Source organism: Oenanthe melanoleuca, chromosome 1, assembly GCF_029582105.1.
Source record: "Oenanthe melanoleuca isolate GR-GAL-2019-014 chromosome 1, OMel1.0, whole genome shotgun sequence".
Classification (NCBI taxonomy): Eukaryota; Metazoa; Chordata; class Aves; order Passeriformes; family Muscicapidae; genus Oenanthe; species Oenanthe melanoleuca.
Window position 1 is genome coordinate 100,481,064 of NC_079333.1, and position 17,847 is coordinate 100,498,910.

General features: G+C 34.1%; 1 protein-coding gene across 1 annotated transcript in view; it reads left to right on the forward strand.

Moving 5' to 3' along the window:
- IL1RAPL1 (interleukin 1 receptor accessory protein like 1) overlaps positions 1 to 17,847 on the forward strand; it is a 669,427-nt gene that overhangs the window by 73,649 nt on the left and 577,931 nt on the right. The window contains exon 2 of the mRNA XM_056502208.1: positions 8,092 to 8,197. Within this exon, the coding sequence (XP_056358183.1) occupies positions 8,116 to 8,197 (82 nt within the window). The 5' untranslated portion in view covers positions 8,092 to 8,115. The remainder of the gene's footprint in view (positions 1 to 8,091; positions 8,198 to 17,847) is intronic.

The following is a 17,847-nucleotide window of genomic DNA, read 5'->3' on the forward strand; positions in this document are numbered from 1 at the left end:
GGCTGGAGGTGGCACATGTGTGAGGAATCCATGCTGAGATGCTGCCTGGAGTGTTGGCAGCATCCAGGTGGGGCCAGAGGTGGAGCTGGAGCCCAGCACTCCTGCAGTGTCACAGACAGGGACTGACATCCCCAGGATGAGCTGAAAGGGGTCCCAGGCTCAGCACTCAAGTCTCAGGCTAGGCTGGGCAGGGACACTCAGGCACAGTACTGATCTCAGCATCTGACAACAGGTTGTCAAAATCTGCTTTGAACAAGTGTAAAGGGCTTGTCAGCCCTCTGTGAGAGAGAGGGGATAAATGAAACACTTCTTTCTCCCTTTTCACAACTCTAAAGTGCAGAGGGAGCTGATATAGTAATAAGTGTAATGTAAATTACAGACAACTTCCCTAACATCTCAAATGGCAGCATAGGGCAAGCATCAAATTAGAAACAGGTCATATGCAAGGGTCTAAGATTACCTTGTGTTAGTAAAAAGTATCAGCTGTGGAAAACCATTGATGTTGGTGTGATGTAAACTGATAACCTGAGTGATGATAAGGGGGGGTTATTATTTTGCATATGAACATTCTGTCAGAATATCTACAGTGGAACTTCATCCTCCACATCCTTCTGTCCTTCTTCATCTTGGGGGAAAATATTTTTCTCATTAGTGAAAGATATTCTCCAGTGACTCAGATGGAAGATACTATTCAGGGAAATTTTGGAAATAAATCATTCTTGTAATGTTTATTGATAATCAATATTTAAAAACTTCTGTTAGTGTCTGAGAAATAACCTATTTATTTTATCAAGTAACTATTCGAAAACTTTATGAAGACTGGAGTTTTTAAAAATTGCTTTTGTCCTAACATAGATTCAAAATTAGAGTTCATTTACTTTAAGTTACATCTTGCAAATTTATTTTTGCAAGCATATTATGTTGTTATATAACTGCTACTATTCATAAATTAGAAAAATGGAAGAAAAGTACTCATATAGGAAACTAGAGAATCCAGCTGTTCTTGCCATGGTTTTGCTGCAAATGGCTAGTCTTTGGAAACTTGCCATATGCAGAAAAGGAGCTTGAATTCCACAAATCCATAAAGTGAATATACTTAGCAATGACTGGAAAAAGTATAATACAGCCTCAGTTTTTAAAAAGGGAAATAGAGAAGACCTGGAAAACTGCAGGGTGGTCAGTCTCACCTTGGTGTCTGGCAAGATCATGGAGCAGATCCACCTGGAATCTATGCTAAGGCACATGGAAAATGAGGAGAAGATTGCTGACAGCCAACATGGCTTCTCTAAGAGCCAATCATGCCTAACAAATTTGAGGGTCTTCTGTGGCAGGTTTCCAGTGGTGGTGGATGGGGGAAGAGCAGTTGATGTCCTCCAGCTGGACCTGTGCAAAGCATTTGACACTGTCCCACAAGACATCCTTGTCTCTAAAGGGGAGAGACATTCATTTGATGGGTGGGCCAGTCAGTGGATGAAGAATGACCTGCATGGTCTCAGGAAGAGCTGTGGTCAATGGCTCAAAGTCCATGGAGACCAGTGATGGGTGGTGTTCCCTGGGGGATTGGTACCAGGAGCAGCATTTTTAACATCTTCATCAGTGACATGGACATGTCAGCAGCTTTAAGGTCCCTTCCAACTCAAACCATTCTGTGACTTTATGTTTCTGTTATCCTACTGCTGTTGTCAATATTTCAGGATCTCATTTAGTTGCCTTAAAACACAAACATAATTTTACTTGCAGTATTAAAACCTTGTCAGTTTAGGCAGAGGTGGAATTGCATCTTGATAAAAGAACAAGGCTACTAACCCTCAAAAAGCAAAGATGCAGAGTGGTCAAGGAGCAACATGAGTGGATAAATGGTGTTAGATATCTCACATCCCAAAATTGTGCCATAATTTGAATGATGGTCACCAATGCACACAGATTTAGAAGGAATACCTCTTTCTTTATTTGGAATAGCAGCATTTCAAAATCACACTGATATTATGTGAATTTTTCCTCTTTATCTGACTTTCTGTATTTAAGACTATAAAGAGGGAGAAGTGCTTTATTTATTATCTTCTACATCTCCCTTTGGAAGTTAGGTAGCACAGCAATCATCTTCCTTTGTTCAAACATTGTTGTTGAACTAAACTTTTTGATTATTGCCTGTAAGTTTGTGGCCAAGTTGCTGTAAAGGTTTTTGCTTGCTGTCCAGAAAAAGAAGTTATAGTTTCAAATTTTTCATTCCCAATTGGCATCATGAGAACACACTTCTGATGTATCCTACTAGATATGTTGGAAATATCAAGTATGTTAGTCCAGTTTGGTTACATTTTTTGTTGAAAAAAAAACTTTCCTTAGTTTCAGATTCTTATTTCTTTATGACCATGAGTTGTGAACTATTAAGAGGGAGACATCTACTTCTAATAACAATATAAGATTGTTTTAAACTTAGGCTGGTGTAATTTTTATCTCAAGTAAAGTCTCCTAGAAATGAACAGAGGCTTCTGTCCATCCTTTGTTCCCTTACCCCCACAGTAAATAATTCACTGCCTCACTATCCAAGGATTTTCTTTCCTGCTCTATTTGCATCAGCACTTCTGACTGACTGAGCCAGCTTGGTGAATTATCTAGGACTGTCAAGGACACCCTGCTGACCTGGATCCCACAAAGTCCTATGAAACCATTGAAAAGAGACTATCATCTCCCTTTTGTATGTCTTTGCTGAATCTGTACTTCCTCTTCTTAGCCCTGCAGTTCCCCAAAATATGTGTCAGATAGTTTTCAGCTATGTGACTGTTTCAGTCTGTGGTTTAGAAGGACAAGATGTTCAACTGTTTCTTCAAAAGAGGTTCCTCAAACAAATGACATGTTAAATTTCAGGTATCTGCAATCTTTATTTGTCTCATAATAGAAAAAACACAATTCAGAAATCTTATCCATTATATAGTGCAGAAAAAAGCCACTTAATGAAATATTTAGAAACATATTAAGCAATCTAAACAGTGTGCAAAATATGAATGTTTGCTAATCCGTGTTCCATTCAAATACTATTGTTGATATTATTCTTTACATAAGACTAAGAAAATAAATATTCAGCCCATATCACAATTCTTTTTCATTGCAGATAATTTTAAATTCTTTTAGATGCTGAAGGGATGCATGTTTCTTAATTGAAACTTTTGGGAAAAGCAGGTTATATTTTCATGTACATACATACATGGAATAATCTTAAATTTCTCTAGATAGATTACCATGTTTACTATACCTTGTATGATGGATGGAGTCAGTAAAAAGTATCTTTAAAGGAAGATGATAATGAGTACCAGGTTTATTAGGAAAAGTAATAATTCTGTTGGTTGAAAACCTCTCCAAAGGCTCCACTGAATTCCTATTCACAAGGACAGGCAGCATATTGGATTTTGGTTATCTCAGTTTAAAACACTGTAACCACCCTTAAATTCTTACATTGATTCTAATTTTAGTTTTTCCTTGCATTTTAGGAATTTAAAGCTTTTTTTTTTTTGCTTTTTTTTTGCTTTTTTTCTTTTTTTCTTTTTCCCCAGTATGTTTGAATTGTGCTCTAGGCCTACCAAACAGTCCTTTACACCTTGTGAGACCTAATGTCATTCTATTCAGGGATTTGTAAAGAACTGCCACAAGAGACTATTACTGGACAGATATTTTTGTTTTTTTTCTTATCTATTCAGGTGGTTGTTCATTGTAATTTTTGTTACTAATTCATAATTTACCATGACTTTCATGTCATTAACACAGAACAGACATGAAATATCCTGCACATTTCAGAGGATGTTGCAATACTCTTTTACTTTTTTCTTTTTCTTTGAAGGGCATATGATGGAGTAAGATACTGCAGCAGTTTTTAACATGCATAAAGAAAAATTCTTCAAACTTAGAACAGCAGTATGGGAAGAAAAATGATTTTCAAATATTAGTCAACAGGCATCAGCTAGCATTTATAGGCTGAGAATCAACCCCTTAAAGTTATTTTAAGGGACTGAGCCCATGGAAAATTTCTTATTTCAGTTAAGTTTGATTAAAGTATTGGGAAAGGCCCATAATAAACATAAGTACAATAAGGAAATCAAAATTTTCTTTTCTATTTTTCTGCCTTATCAGAAACTGCCTTACTACAGTTAATTTAAAGACTGCTGAGCTATTTTGGGGAGCATGTGTCTATGTGTATGCATTTTCCTCACAGTGATATTTATGACAATTGAAGAGAAAAAGGATTCTTGGCATTTCCCCAAAGAATGTTAGTCTTGATATACAGCTGTATTTCTATTTTTGCCTCAGTTGGAAAATTAGATACTTTCTGATGCAAATGCTATGGTATGGTATTTTTGTGTCAAGCAGTGACACCTTCTACAGACAAGAATTTTTTAAAAAGTTATTAGTATGCCCAGATAGAATTTGTGTGCAATATATTTATGCAGAAATATTTAGCATTTTTTCAGTGCCTTGATTCACACAAACAAACAACCCACTACTGAAAATTTGAAGTTGTGAATATTACTTAAAGGTGAAAAAACATTTCATCTTTGGTATTGTATAAAGAAAAAGCAGCCAAAAATCCTTGGTTCTAACAGACTTTCTTAGTCTACTGTTCACCCTTGGAGTGTAGCAGTCTTATACCCAAAGGGTATGTAAAACATGTTAAAATAGATTCAGCTTAAAAAACAGTAATTAAGTTTATAACTGCCACACATTGTCTTGGCTTTTTAGTGGAAGTAACAGAAATTCAGAAAAAAAGAACAACCATAAAAGTGAATTTTGTAGATGTTTATGTAAGCTGCCTATCTAACTAGATAGGCAGCTAACTATTGCTTAATGAAACGGCAGATTTGTTTGGCTTGTTAAAATAGGAATTTCTTAATGTTATTTTAAAAAGAAGAAATAAATTAAAGTTAAGCGACTAGTAAATTAGTCTCTTTCTTAAAAAATTCATTGCTGATATAAGGCTATTTCCAATTCAGGAGATATCACACTTGAGTTAGTGTGAATTTTACTTCTCAGAATTATACTTTTTATTTTGTTTTCTAGTTTAAAAGCTTCCTTAATATGTTACAATGTCTCAGCCCCGGGCATACTCATTGCAGCAGTGAAGGCATTTTCTGTTGACTTTGTTGACTTGTTGTGAGATTCCCCTTGGGATGTTCCTTTTATACTTTCTTCTGACTTGCTTCTTTTGTTTTCACAACCAATTTCACAAGGGTGGCATTTTCTAGAACAGTCAATTTCCGAGGCATTCACCTGGAACAAGGGACAAGAGATGTTAAATATCTGTTTTGAATCACTCATATGAATAACCAGAGGCAGATTTTCCAACCACCCAGACAACTTCTAGAGCTGTGAAGCACCAGCTCCAATAAACTGATCTTCACTTCTTTGCATTCTCCTTGGTTGAGAGTAGAGAAGACCAGAAATACTTCTCCTCCTTCACAAAAGGGAGTGCAAACAGAAGAGAAGGGTTGGAAGACTCTGGGGAGAGCCTATTTAAAATCTGATTTGTTGCTCGTATTGCTGTAAGGAGGCAGTGGCTGCTGTTGGTAGTCATCCCTTCCTTCTTTTTTCCCTTTAGCAGTAAGTTCTTTCTGGTATTTGCAAGCACAGCAGCAGACTTTACTTTCTAGGGATTTATCACAAGTCATGTAGGCAGCAGCCAGTTTAGCTTATGCCTTTAAGTTAGATGTGAATCTCTGAGGATAAATGCATATGAGAATGTCTTCCACAGTGATATATTTAAAATGCAATTCCTGCTATACTATTATAATAATGGTTCCCCTTGTTGACTTGACAACTTAAATTAGTGATATATGCATGGACCAAAAGATTTTCATTTACTAAACATTTTCTTATTGATATTATTGTGTTTACTGAGGCTTGCTTTGATAGAATCAATGTTTATAGCTATTCCATGGCTTCCCTTCACAAATATCTATAAATACAAATAAATACATGCATCCACATGCATTGCAAATATATGTACATATTTGCCTTTATTCATAGTGATCAACAATATTATCTTTTGATGCATGGTCAAAAAGGATGAGTTTGGAGATGCTCTCACAGTCAGAACCTATTTACGGGGTTTGTAATCACACAGTGAGATCCTGTGGTTCTTTGGGCAATATTTATTAGGCTCACACAGAGCAAGGAGCTGGCTCTTGCTAGTACCCTGGAGGCTGAAGATATCAGCTTCAGCATTTCCTGCGGCATCAGTTAGTGCAGTGACTGGGAAATGAGATTTTGATTTCAGAAAGCTTGACTAAGGTCTGCAGTAAAATGTGCCATAACACATTGTGGTATCTACTCACTGTGCCCCTGGAAAATTAACCTTTATTGCTAGCTTCTAAATTTCTGAAGATCTGTATTATTTATAACTGCCAGTGGTCATGCTACTTTGTTAAATTTTAAACTTAACTAAAAATGTTAGCATTACACACAATTTACCTCCTAGCAATCCCACATTTCATATTTAATTTCTAAGTTGCCTAAATTTTCTCAAGTAGCATGTGAATGTAGGCCAGTGACAGTCTTTCACTATGATGCAAGAATGCTGAAGCTGTTAAAAACCATGAATGAACAAACACTCATGTATTTCTCTCTGAGTACAAATATTGTTATAAAAATAAAATATCACAAAATATTGTCAAAATATATTATGTCACTTCTTAATCTTTATTAAATACATAATAATGAATGTAGTAGATTTGTGGTTAGTTCTGAAATGTCATGAAATGTAAAGCTTTAATACGGATTATATAGGAAGTCATAATTCTTTAAGCAATTCTTCCCATAATGTCCTTTTTTATACCCCTGCTGTTTCTTTTTTCTAACCTGTTCTCTTCAAAGATGAAGATATTTTAAGATACTGTTCTCAAAAAGTGTCTTAGGTACTCAGTAACCTGATTATCAATGAAAGTGCAAAAGATTCATGGTCTCTTTAGAAATCAAAACTTGTACTATGTGGTACTTTTTGAGAATTTCTTCAGTTGCTGTCCAGTGCTGTGATTAAGAGAGGTGAATCTCAAAACCACATTGGTTTAGTCTGGGTCTGAGTCATCATATTAAAGAACCATTGCTCTCAGCCTTTTCTCTTTCCCATTAGAAAAGAATATTTTTGTGCAAGCTACTCTAATAAATATAGATAGCATAGATAGGCTACTGTCTAGCTTGAATAGGCAGATTTGTCCTAATTTCCTCTTTCAACACTCTGAAATATGAGATACTAGCCCTATCAACCTATCCTGAAGAAAGATGATAATCACCATGAGTGGATGACACCCTCATACTTGTATGAGGAATTAACAAAATATTTAGCCCCTGCTTTCACCAGCAGCTCATACCAGCCAGAGTAAGTAAACAGAAATGCAAATCTTGTATTCACATGTTGGAGGTGAAGGCCAAAACACAGTCTGTGCTCTGCTTATCTCCATCCTAATTAACTACTGATTTAGTGCAGTGAATATGTTAGTTTGAGCTTGCATAGGAACTTGCTCACCTAAAGGAAGTTACAAGTGTCTGTGCTGTACTTTGATGTGCTCTTATTTTCCCCCTTTCTCTGTTCCTAAGAAGATGATCAGATGTGTTTAAAATCAAATGTTCATTTTATTGTGAATTTTCTGCTCAATTTGTGGTATTAATAAATGAGAGCAAAACTAATGAAGATGGGCAATATTTTCTTTTTTGTGTTGGTGGATGGAAAAGATTGTATGACAAAAATGAATAGACATGTTTCAGGAGATCTGATCAAGTTTTAGCAGGGATTCAGTGAATTTTCAATGCGTAGACAAAGCTGTAACTTAAGATCCAGGGTTAAATGTCGTGTGTGTATGTGTTTGTTTTATGGTAATTTTAGTTTGCTTTTTTAGTTATGGTAAATTTAGTTTGCTTTAAAAAAAAAAAAACAAAAAACAAAAAACCAAAAAAAAAAAAAAAAACCAAAAAACATTTTTAGTGCTTTAAATTGCTAACAAAAAGTGTATCTAGCTTTTCCACAATGTCAATATTATGATTATTTACTTTAAGGTTGCTTCAGCACCATTCTACAACCAGTGTTTCTTTCTATTATTTTTGGTACTCCAGGAAGCAGCCACGGAAGGACAGAAGATGAAAGCTCCTATTCCCAACTTGATTCTCTTGTATGCTACTCTGACTCAGAGCTTGAAGGTTGTAACCAAAAGGGGATCAGGTAAGTAAATCTTTATCTCTGTGGTTACAATGTGGCTTGGAAAGAAGTGCTTAATGTTTGCAAATATATACAAGGATGCTGTTAAGGTGGTTTGGAATACAGCTAAGAGGATTTCAAATTCTGCAGCAAGAAGAGTTGGAAGCTTCTATATATTTTTTATTGGTTTGTGTGGACTTCATGAAAAAAAATCAGATATGTAATGTGGAATGAATATAACCTTTTGCCTGCTAAAAGAAAGCTATTCCCAGTACTTTTTAACTTACTTAAAAGACTGTGTTGCAGTCAGTGTTGTTGAGTTACTGTTGATTTATCTGTTTTAATATATACTTTGGGAAATTAAGATCATAGTGTTTGGATTTAAGCAACAACAAATAGATGAAGCACATTACATTTAATAACCATGAAAAGTGAATAGCAAAATGTGTTTTTGAAAGGGATACCTAATACCTGGTTGAGGAGTTTAATTCAGCAAAGAAAAATAGTCATCAGACAGTTGGGTAGTTTGGGGTTCACTTTTTCTCCGTCACCCTGAAATTCTAATTTTACTCTTTTTGACTTTTCACTGGATAATGAAAAAAATAGGATACTACTTCTGCAACCTATCTTGCTATATTGTACTAAAGAAAACTAAATCCTTAATGAAAATCTTAGTTCCATGTTGGTGGATTAATGAAAGTCTCATTCCCATGTTGACTGAATTAGTGAATTAGATTTGTTGTTAGTTGTAGTTTTCCTTTTGGCATTGGAGTGTTTTAGGTGGCTTTTGTTGTGCTGTTCCAGAAGTCTGTCTCTGATTTATTTTTGTCTTTTGGTTGGTAGTAGTGGTAACCTGGTGCTTGGGGAGAACACAGCTCTTTATGCATTTTTGGCAACATCTTAAATTATACCTTGCATTTTCAATGGATTATATTTGTAACAACAGAATGAAACAGATTATGTTTCCAATATTTTAGTAGCTGGAAATGTTGATGTAGGGAAGGCAAACAGGGAGTACTACTACAAAGTAAGGTATTCTTTAATGAAAACTTGTGATTAAAATATATTTGGGGTTTTTTAACTCAAGAAAACTGAAATACAGACTGTGCGCAGAGCAAAGGATCTGGTGATAGTCGACCTGTTTATAGGATGCTGTAGCCTAGATGGATAATGGATATCTTTTGAATGTGTCTGGCTAAGATTGTCCTGCTTGATTAAGATTTAATGTTTTTAAGCTTTAAGTCAAGGCCCCTTAAGGCAAATTTAGTAAAAATATTATTGATCATCTTAAAGTAAATTTTACAAAGACATCATTTTTAATGAACTGATAAAATTCAGATATCACCTATTACTTGAAAGTGACAATGATAACTTGGGTTGTCTTTGCATTTTGTTTCATAATTTTTTGCCTGTATCCTCTTCGTCTGATTAACCAATGCAAGGCAAAAATGGTAAATATACAATTTCCTTTATGTTTGTGAAAGTAATATAAGAAAAAGAAAAAACATACACAACTTTTCAAGATATACAGAATTTGTTCTCATCTTGATGCTGTAATAAAAAGGAAAAACTATAATGGAAAATTTTGGATCATACCTGACTACACCATGGGATCTTGATGTTTTTGCATGCTCCTCCTGTGCAAAGCTCCAATTACATATATCATGAAGGGCACAGTTTTTCACACTATGTGTGCAAAGGAAAAAGTCTCTGATTTACTGGCCATGTTGCTTTATCATTTTAGATTTGAAGAACTTCAGTGCCAGATGGAATGTAGTAGTGTGTGATGGTTCTTGATTTGCTTTTGTGGTTTGGTTTGATTTGGTTTGGCTTGGTTTAGGTTTTGTTACCTTCCTTAGGTGCTCAGGAGGGCTTTTTTTGAAAACTTGAAGTGTTTCTACAAAGAAACCTTATTTAACAGAAGTTTTAACAAACTAAGATTGACTTACTTGTACCATGAAAATGTAAATGGTTTCCTAATGTTAGTACAACTCATAATTGGAAGTAGGAAAAAAAATCAACTTGGGAAGTTGAACTTAAGTTTTATGTGAACATGTTAGCCCAAGGCAGAGCGTGGTGATGGCATGGTTTAAATCTCTTCAGTTAGTTCCACTTGTGAGTGCATTTTGTCTTTGAAATGTCACTATGAAAGCAAAGAAAAAAAAGAAAAAAGTAATATTTTTATACTGTTATAAAGTTGTTATAAATATGGTGTTGTAGTATCCACCTTTTCAAGTTGTATTGCTTTTCGTTACTTCCTTCTCTGTTATGAATTACAGGAGTGTAATAAAGTTAAAGATATTTACATTAATATGCTAAATAGTTGTTCTAATTGGGATTTGTTCCTTCTAATTCACTTTTGTTGAGCCTTTCTTATGACCAAACTTAAAAACACAGATCTTGTGTTCCTTTTTTATTTATTTATTCCATTTACATATTTCCATTATATATATAAGTTTGTTTTATATATTCAGTATTTAATATTAAAAAGAGCTCCATCCTTGAAAATATATCTTTTCAATACTGTCAGAATACTTCACCTCTTTTCTATGTTTATTTATCAGGTCTTCTAAAAAGATAATAATTAATAAAAGAATGAGTTTGTCAATCTGGTAGACATACATTTCCAACAACTCTGATTTTTCAAAAGCATGGAAACTTACCTTCAGAAAGTAATTTTCTAAAAATCCATAGCAATTCTGACCATCTCTTGGCTTTCAGGACTGAAGTTATATCAAATAATTAGCTATATGTGAAAACAATTAGATCAATATGGTAATCTTGGTTTTGTTTTTTTTTGAAAAAGTTAAAGACTTTACAATAGATGAAATCTTAGATTGTGCTGCATTGGATTTGATCTCTGATCATGAGAGTGGTCCTTATAGAAAGAACTTAAATTACTTAGAGGTTGTATTTGAATCATTCTACCACTGCGTGCTTTGAATCAAATAAATATAATAATATAAGGAAGAAAGGGAGCAGTGTTAATCAAATATTTATTGCATTAGCCAGAAAACATACTTTTAAGTAGTTTGTTCACAGCTTTTCAACTTACCTGTTTAACACTTTATCTTGTATGATTGTCTCTATCTGATAGAAGATACTTTTTTTTCCCCAGTTGATAATTTAAATAAGTTCTGAACAGTTTCAAGTTACTCTTTAATATATGTTGGATTTCTTTTACATTGAGAGCATGTAATGACTGTACTTCTTACATGAGAAAGGATGGGTGAGCAGTTGCAGCAAAAATTCCATTACTAAATAGAGATGATACAAGAAACTTCTTCCTAATCCATGTATGCAAAAGACTTATAAGCACACCTTAGCTTTTCCTGTCAATTAGAGTTGACCATACAACACCTACAGGTTCTAATGCCTTCTCAAGAAAGAAAGGATTCTTTGCTGTAAGCTTCCCTGTTCCAACCACTAACTCCACAGTGGACATCATGTCTATTAATTGGGTGTTTCAGGTATTCAGTGAAGTCTCCCTGAAGCCCAGAGGCTTCAGAGCCTGAAACAGTAACTGCAAAGAGGAACTTTCTTTTGTCAAATAATAGATCTCAGATAAGATTTAATAAATGGGAAGCTGACTCTTGCACTTCTTCTGAGTTCCTTTAAATATCTTAAAGCATCTTCCTTCATGAAACAGTTCCTATCTGATCACAGTGATCTGCTTGATGCAAAGGAAGAATAAATATTTCAAGCCTACATATTTTGGTTCATTCAGCACATGGTTTTACAGTAATTGAGTTTTACAGGAATTGAATTAAACTTCAGAATGCAGAAGATAATGCCTGTTTCTTAGTATGAAACCAAACTACATATAAATTTGTGATGTGCCTAAAACGTGTGTAGATTTGAGTTTCGTGCAGTTCAGTTAAGTCCTTGATAGTATTTTGAGAACTTTATGGTAAAATATTTCTAAATGTTTTCCTTCCAGTGATTTTTCCTGCAATTATGCAGTTTTATAGTTTGAACTAAATTGTTGATTTTTCAATTTTTTTTTAATCATGTGGTTTTACATTAATAGAAACTTAGATTTCTAAAAGTCTCTTCTTTACTGGTTGAATGGTATTTGATCACTTACTTGTGCTGAACAGAGTTTTGGCTTATGAATTATTTAATATTCATCAAAGAGGAAATAGGTTAAGAAAGAGAGCCTCATGCTGATGTATATAGACTTTTTTCCCTATAATATATATGTTAAATGAAATACTTGAACACTGCATTGCCATCTGGTGGTTTTTTCCAAGGATGCTGAATAGACAAAAGAAAGAAAGAAAGGTTTGGGATTGTTTTTATTATTTTTTTTAAACCCAAAAAATGTAGTGAAAGAGAAAATGCAGAAAAAAGTATGAAAAGAGATTACATAAAACAATTATGAGGTGTATTCAGGCAGTATTATTGTATTTGCTTTTTTTTAATGCTCAGATTGCCTAATAACAATCTGGCTGCCTTGTGTCAGAGAGGTGAGAGATGCTATTACTGCCTCTAGTTTTCTGCTTTTCTACAGATAATTTTGCATTATGAATTAATTAATATTCTGTGTTCAGTTCTGCTATTGTGAATAGAAATTTTCTAGATCAAATTTATTCTATGATTGAATTATTTAACTGGGTTTTTGGGATATCAAATCATTATGATGAGACTAGAGTCTACATATGTATTTTGTCATGTCACAGAAGAGTACTTTTCTTTTTAATGTCTAGTATTTTTTGCCTTAGCTATTATTACTCAATATGGGTAGTTCTTGTCGTCATACTTGGATGAAAAATCAATATTATGAAAATAAGGTAGTAAAGACTTTGACACTGATATGGTATTTTTTAATTTAATTTTATTTTATTTTAGTCTTATATGAGCAAAATATTAATTTTAATGAGATAAAAATTATGCAAGTTGCTTTTTTTTTTTCCCTAAAAGTAGTGGAACTCTGAGAAACAGACTGGAAATGCATAATAAAATCTCAAATAGTTACTCTTTAAGAACTATAAGGTTATATGTTTCTAAATTATGGCCATCCTTGATCTTTTAGGATTTATTGCTCATGAAATAGTAAGTATATTTTAGATAATAATAACAGATGCATAAAAGAATATCTCTAGATAAAACAACAGTTGCTATTTTTGACTTTTTTAAACTGGAAAAGGAACATATCTGTGCAATACTGGCCTTAACATCAACACAGCCAAGATTTTATACATCACAAAGAATGTCATAATGAGAACTCAACAATGTAGTTAAAAAAAAAGAAGTAAGGAATATAAGCAAGTCAAGACAGTATGAGAACACTTTGCACCTAGGAAGAGTTTTTGAATTGAGTTTACTTATCTGTACTTAATAATTGAATTGTCACTATTTTATAGAAGGTATATATATATATAATCCAGTTTACATGACAAAAACACTTTGAGAAATTGCAAATGATAAAGTGCTGATGCTTAGCAGAGATCTATTACCCAGTATTTGAGTATTTGTATTTTTAATTTATTTTTATAACCCTTCCAGGTGAGATTTGGTGTCCTAATTGTGTAGTACTACATAAATAGTCCTATTCTTCTTGATATCTCCCTTTCAGTAATTCCATTCTGTTTTTAATTCTGCTTGTGTTTTGGTTGCCTAAGTATTTTCCTTTTGGCTTCTTGTCAAAAGGCAATTAGTTGATGGATGTCATATCCGATCTGGTATGCACTGAATAGTAATAAGAAGGTTCAAAAATAAATTAATATACCTGTTGTTCTTTTTCTTATACAATTTACAAGCAGAACACTCACATGTGCCATACTCCAGGTACTGTGAGCTTGGAGCAAAGCAATTACAGCCATTAAAGGATATGCTGCTTGTAAACCATAGGAGTTGATGTCAATTGATATTAATGACTCCTCGCTGTTGTTTTCACTCCGTTGCAGAATGTTAGTTTCCCATTATTAATTGATGAGACTTGTGGCTTGTTGTGTGGTTATGCAGAACCTGAAATAATATTTAGAGTCTATATCTATTTGATGTACAAGATTAGCTTCCATGAGCAATGACTTTTTAAACTGGAACAATCAAGACTACTGTTATTACTATGAAAACTTTTTTTCTCTGTTTGGTGACAGGAGAAAAACGTATAGTGAATATCAGTCCTAAGCAAATATGTGTGTACCTTTCTTATTGCACTGGGGAGTGGAATTATTTTTGCATCATGACCTGATTAAGAAGTGAACCTTGCTTCTTATGAGGATTGTTTCAAAAAACTCGTTTTGAATTGGCACATAAATGTACAACCTAGTTTATGGTTGTAGCTGTGGGGCCGAATGGGGAAAACTCTGTGGAATATTTTTCTTTTTGAGGGATAAGAGACAAAAGGATTAGGCTGAATATTTACAGTTAGAAACACAACAGGGATAAACAGAAATCCTTGTTTAATTCTCAGGCAACTTTCTTATATTCTGATCTATTAATTCCATATTTATTTTATTAACATTAATATTCTTCAGGTTTTAATCCTAAGAATAAAAGATATTTTAGTTTTCTTTTGTACCTGTTTTGTTTTATTTAAAGATGGTTATTCCTCCCCATTTAAATGTGCAGTAGAAATCACTGTTTAATTTTTAATGTTACAATTTCCTCTTCATAGTTGGAAAATTAATTAACTGAGTGTATCCACTTTTTGGATTTTTTCTAATTACTCTGCAAGATATAGTTGTATGTCAGTGGAGGAAGGAGCTTCTTGCTCTTGTACTTGCACATTTCTTTTAATGATAGAAAACCTTCAAAAGCAATGCAGTAATGGGGTCAGCTGAGATGAATGCCTGCTGGGAGGGAGGCTTAGATTATCTAGAGATGCAAAGACTGTGTAAATGCTCTGCCTCCTTCTTCAGCACTTGAACTCTTTGTCCTGAACTTCTGCTGGAGAGAATTGTGAGGCCTTCCATGGTTAATACAACCCTCAGAAAAGTTTTACATCTTCCTATTACTGCATGGCACCAGGATGTCAGAAGAGCAATTCAGCACCTTATTTAGACATCAGAAGCATCCATATCCCCATCCTGGAGCAATTCTGACTAAGACACACCAATTTTGGTGTGATCCTCAACTTCTTTCTTAGTTTATCAAGGTAAACCTCAATTTGATTATTGTTAGGTGAAAAGGCATGACTGTCTGTTTGTGAATCAAGAGATACTGGAAGAAAGTAAGAGTGAAGAATAAACTTATTTAGTAAATTTTTGCATATTCAGGAAGTTAGAGGTTCCTACAGAATATGGTTTTGATCCTGGTGTTTGGTTTTTTTTGGGTTTTTTTTCCTATTTTCTTCTTTATGCCAACAGTATATGGGAAGCATTAGATTTTTTTAAAAGAATAATCTTTTACAATACTCCATATTTATTTAGCTACAGAATATTGTATGTGTTGCACTACTATGAAGTAATTTTCAATGTTTTGAAGAATGCCAAATAATTATGTTGCTGGAAAGAACACCAAGTTTTCTAGTTACCTGTGCTTGGCCATGGGGATGGTTTGGCTTCAATGGTCTCTACTCTGCTTTTATAAACTGGGGATGCTATTCAATATGTCAGATGAACAGAAAATGTGAGGATTGTGTACCAAGGGATGGCAGGGAGACTATACTGTGAAGAAAGAAAGAAATATAATTCTATTCCACAAGAGGATTTGGGCAGTAAGGAATGATTGCATCTCAAGCATAAATCCTTAGTGACACATTACTTATTTTGGAGACACTATGAAAGCAGTAACTTTTACTGGTCCTGTGAGCATTTATGAGCAGGATGGCTGGCATTTTAAAAATAGTTATATGACCTTTTGTTGTTTCTAGGATCCATCCTGATACTTTTCAGAGGCCTGGGAGATTATGAATAATACCACAGAAAGGACTGTCTGTGTTTGGCAAAGGGTCAATGTTTTAGAGTGTGCAATATATATTAAGAAATGACTAATGATAGGAAAGGAGACAAAACAAAATCTGAAGCCAAAAGGACAGTAATAGATATTCTTACATAGTTTGGTCACTGAGTTTTAGTAGCTGCTTAGGATGACTCTTTTCTTCCACAGTCTCTGTCTTCCCTGGGGAACCATTAGTGATTATTTAAGTGATTGGCATCTGTTGGCAAATGGCCTAAAAGATTTAAAAGAGCCAGTGACCTTTGATCAGAAATCACTGTTGCAGAAGATTTATTTATTTGAATATTATCCTGTTAATTTTATGTAGAATAATGACTGTGGAAAATAAGAAGGCAAAAACCCCTCAAGGACAAATAATAGCCATCTGATATATTTGTATTTTTTTTTAAGTGTACTCAGTAGTTAAAATTATTAAAATATAAAAATAATAACCATGAGAATAAGTTCTGCCCATTAGAATATAATTTGTTATACTTAAAAGTATTGAAATTAATGAAATCTCTCCTATTAAAATACTTCCTGACTTGCTCTTCCTGAAGGCTTGAGGGAGAAAGTGCTATAAGTGCTATATACACAGATATATGGGAACCAATTTAGCATGAAAGTAAGAGATTGTCCTTTAGATTGCAATACTGAATTCTTCAGACATTCTTGCTCAGACTTGTTTCAGCTGTTATGGCCTTTACTCCAAAAGCGGGATACACAAGGTCTTGTAAAATTTGTATTTTAATTTTTTTTTCCAAGTATTTTTTTGCAATTGTAAGGAGAATTATCAGACTGCTGTAATGGTAAATTGCAAGACAATTATGTTAGTTGAGAGGTGAGTGCTCCTGTAATTTCACCACCTCACTCTGAAGGCATAACTCATTTCAGGAAACTGTTGGCTATACAGATGCAAAGCAGACAATTGTGTTGAAATGATCTGAAAATTCATTTAGTGTAATTAGCCCACTTCCACAAATGACTCTTTTTCATCCTTGACCAAAAGGAACAGTTTTTCCTCTCTTGAAAATAACAGCAACATACATGGCTTGGTCAGACCAAAAGAGAGCATTCAACAGTAAAGCTGTTGTTAATACCATTTTTTTTAAAAGTACAAGGTAGACTTTTCTTAAATTCCAAGTTTTCTGCTGAATGCCATTGGTGGTATAACCCAGAGTGAACTCTGAGGCCAAAACAGAGAGACAGGGAAGAATAATGCAAAATCCCTGTATATGCATGCAGAGATATCTGTGCTATGAGGAAAGGCTCAACTCCTTCCTACATCTCATGGAGCCTGTGGAGATGCTGTTAAGCTTTCTCACAGGTGATTGCTGTTGGGAAGGATGAACCAGGAAGACCTTACAAATATGAATGTTTAGATTCTGAGAATATGGAAACCATGAGAGAGATTGAAATGAAAGCCACTTTTGAGATACCAAACCACAGATACTGAATATAAGACAATAGAATGGCCAGCTGAAAGTAATCCCCTCTTGACAGAACAATGTCTTCTGCTGGAGAGCAGGTCCAAAGGTTAGAGAAGACTTGCTAGGGTCCAAAGAGTTGTTTTTAGAAGTTTAAAGTATAACACACGATGGTAATGTAAGGATTCTTATAGGCTGTATGTAAATGCTATAGAATTTGTATCTTGTGTTAGATTGGTTAGTGGAAATTAGAATATTCATCATAGAAGAAGATTTATTGTATTGTAAATGGGAAATCGCTCTCTTGCTTTTACTCTTGCTCTCTCCCTCTTACTCTTACTGCTACCACCCCTCTCTTACCTC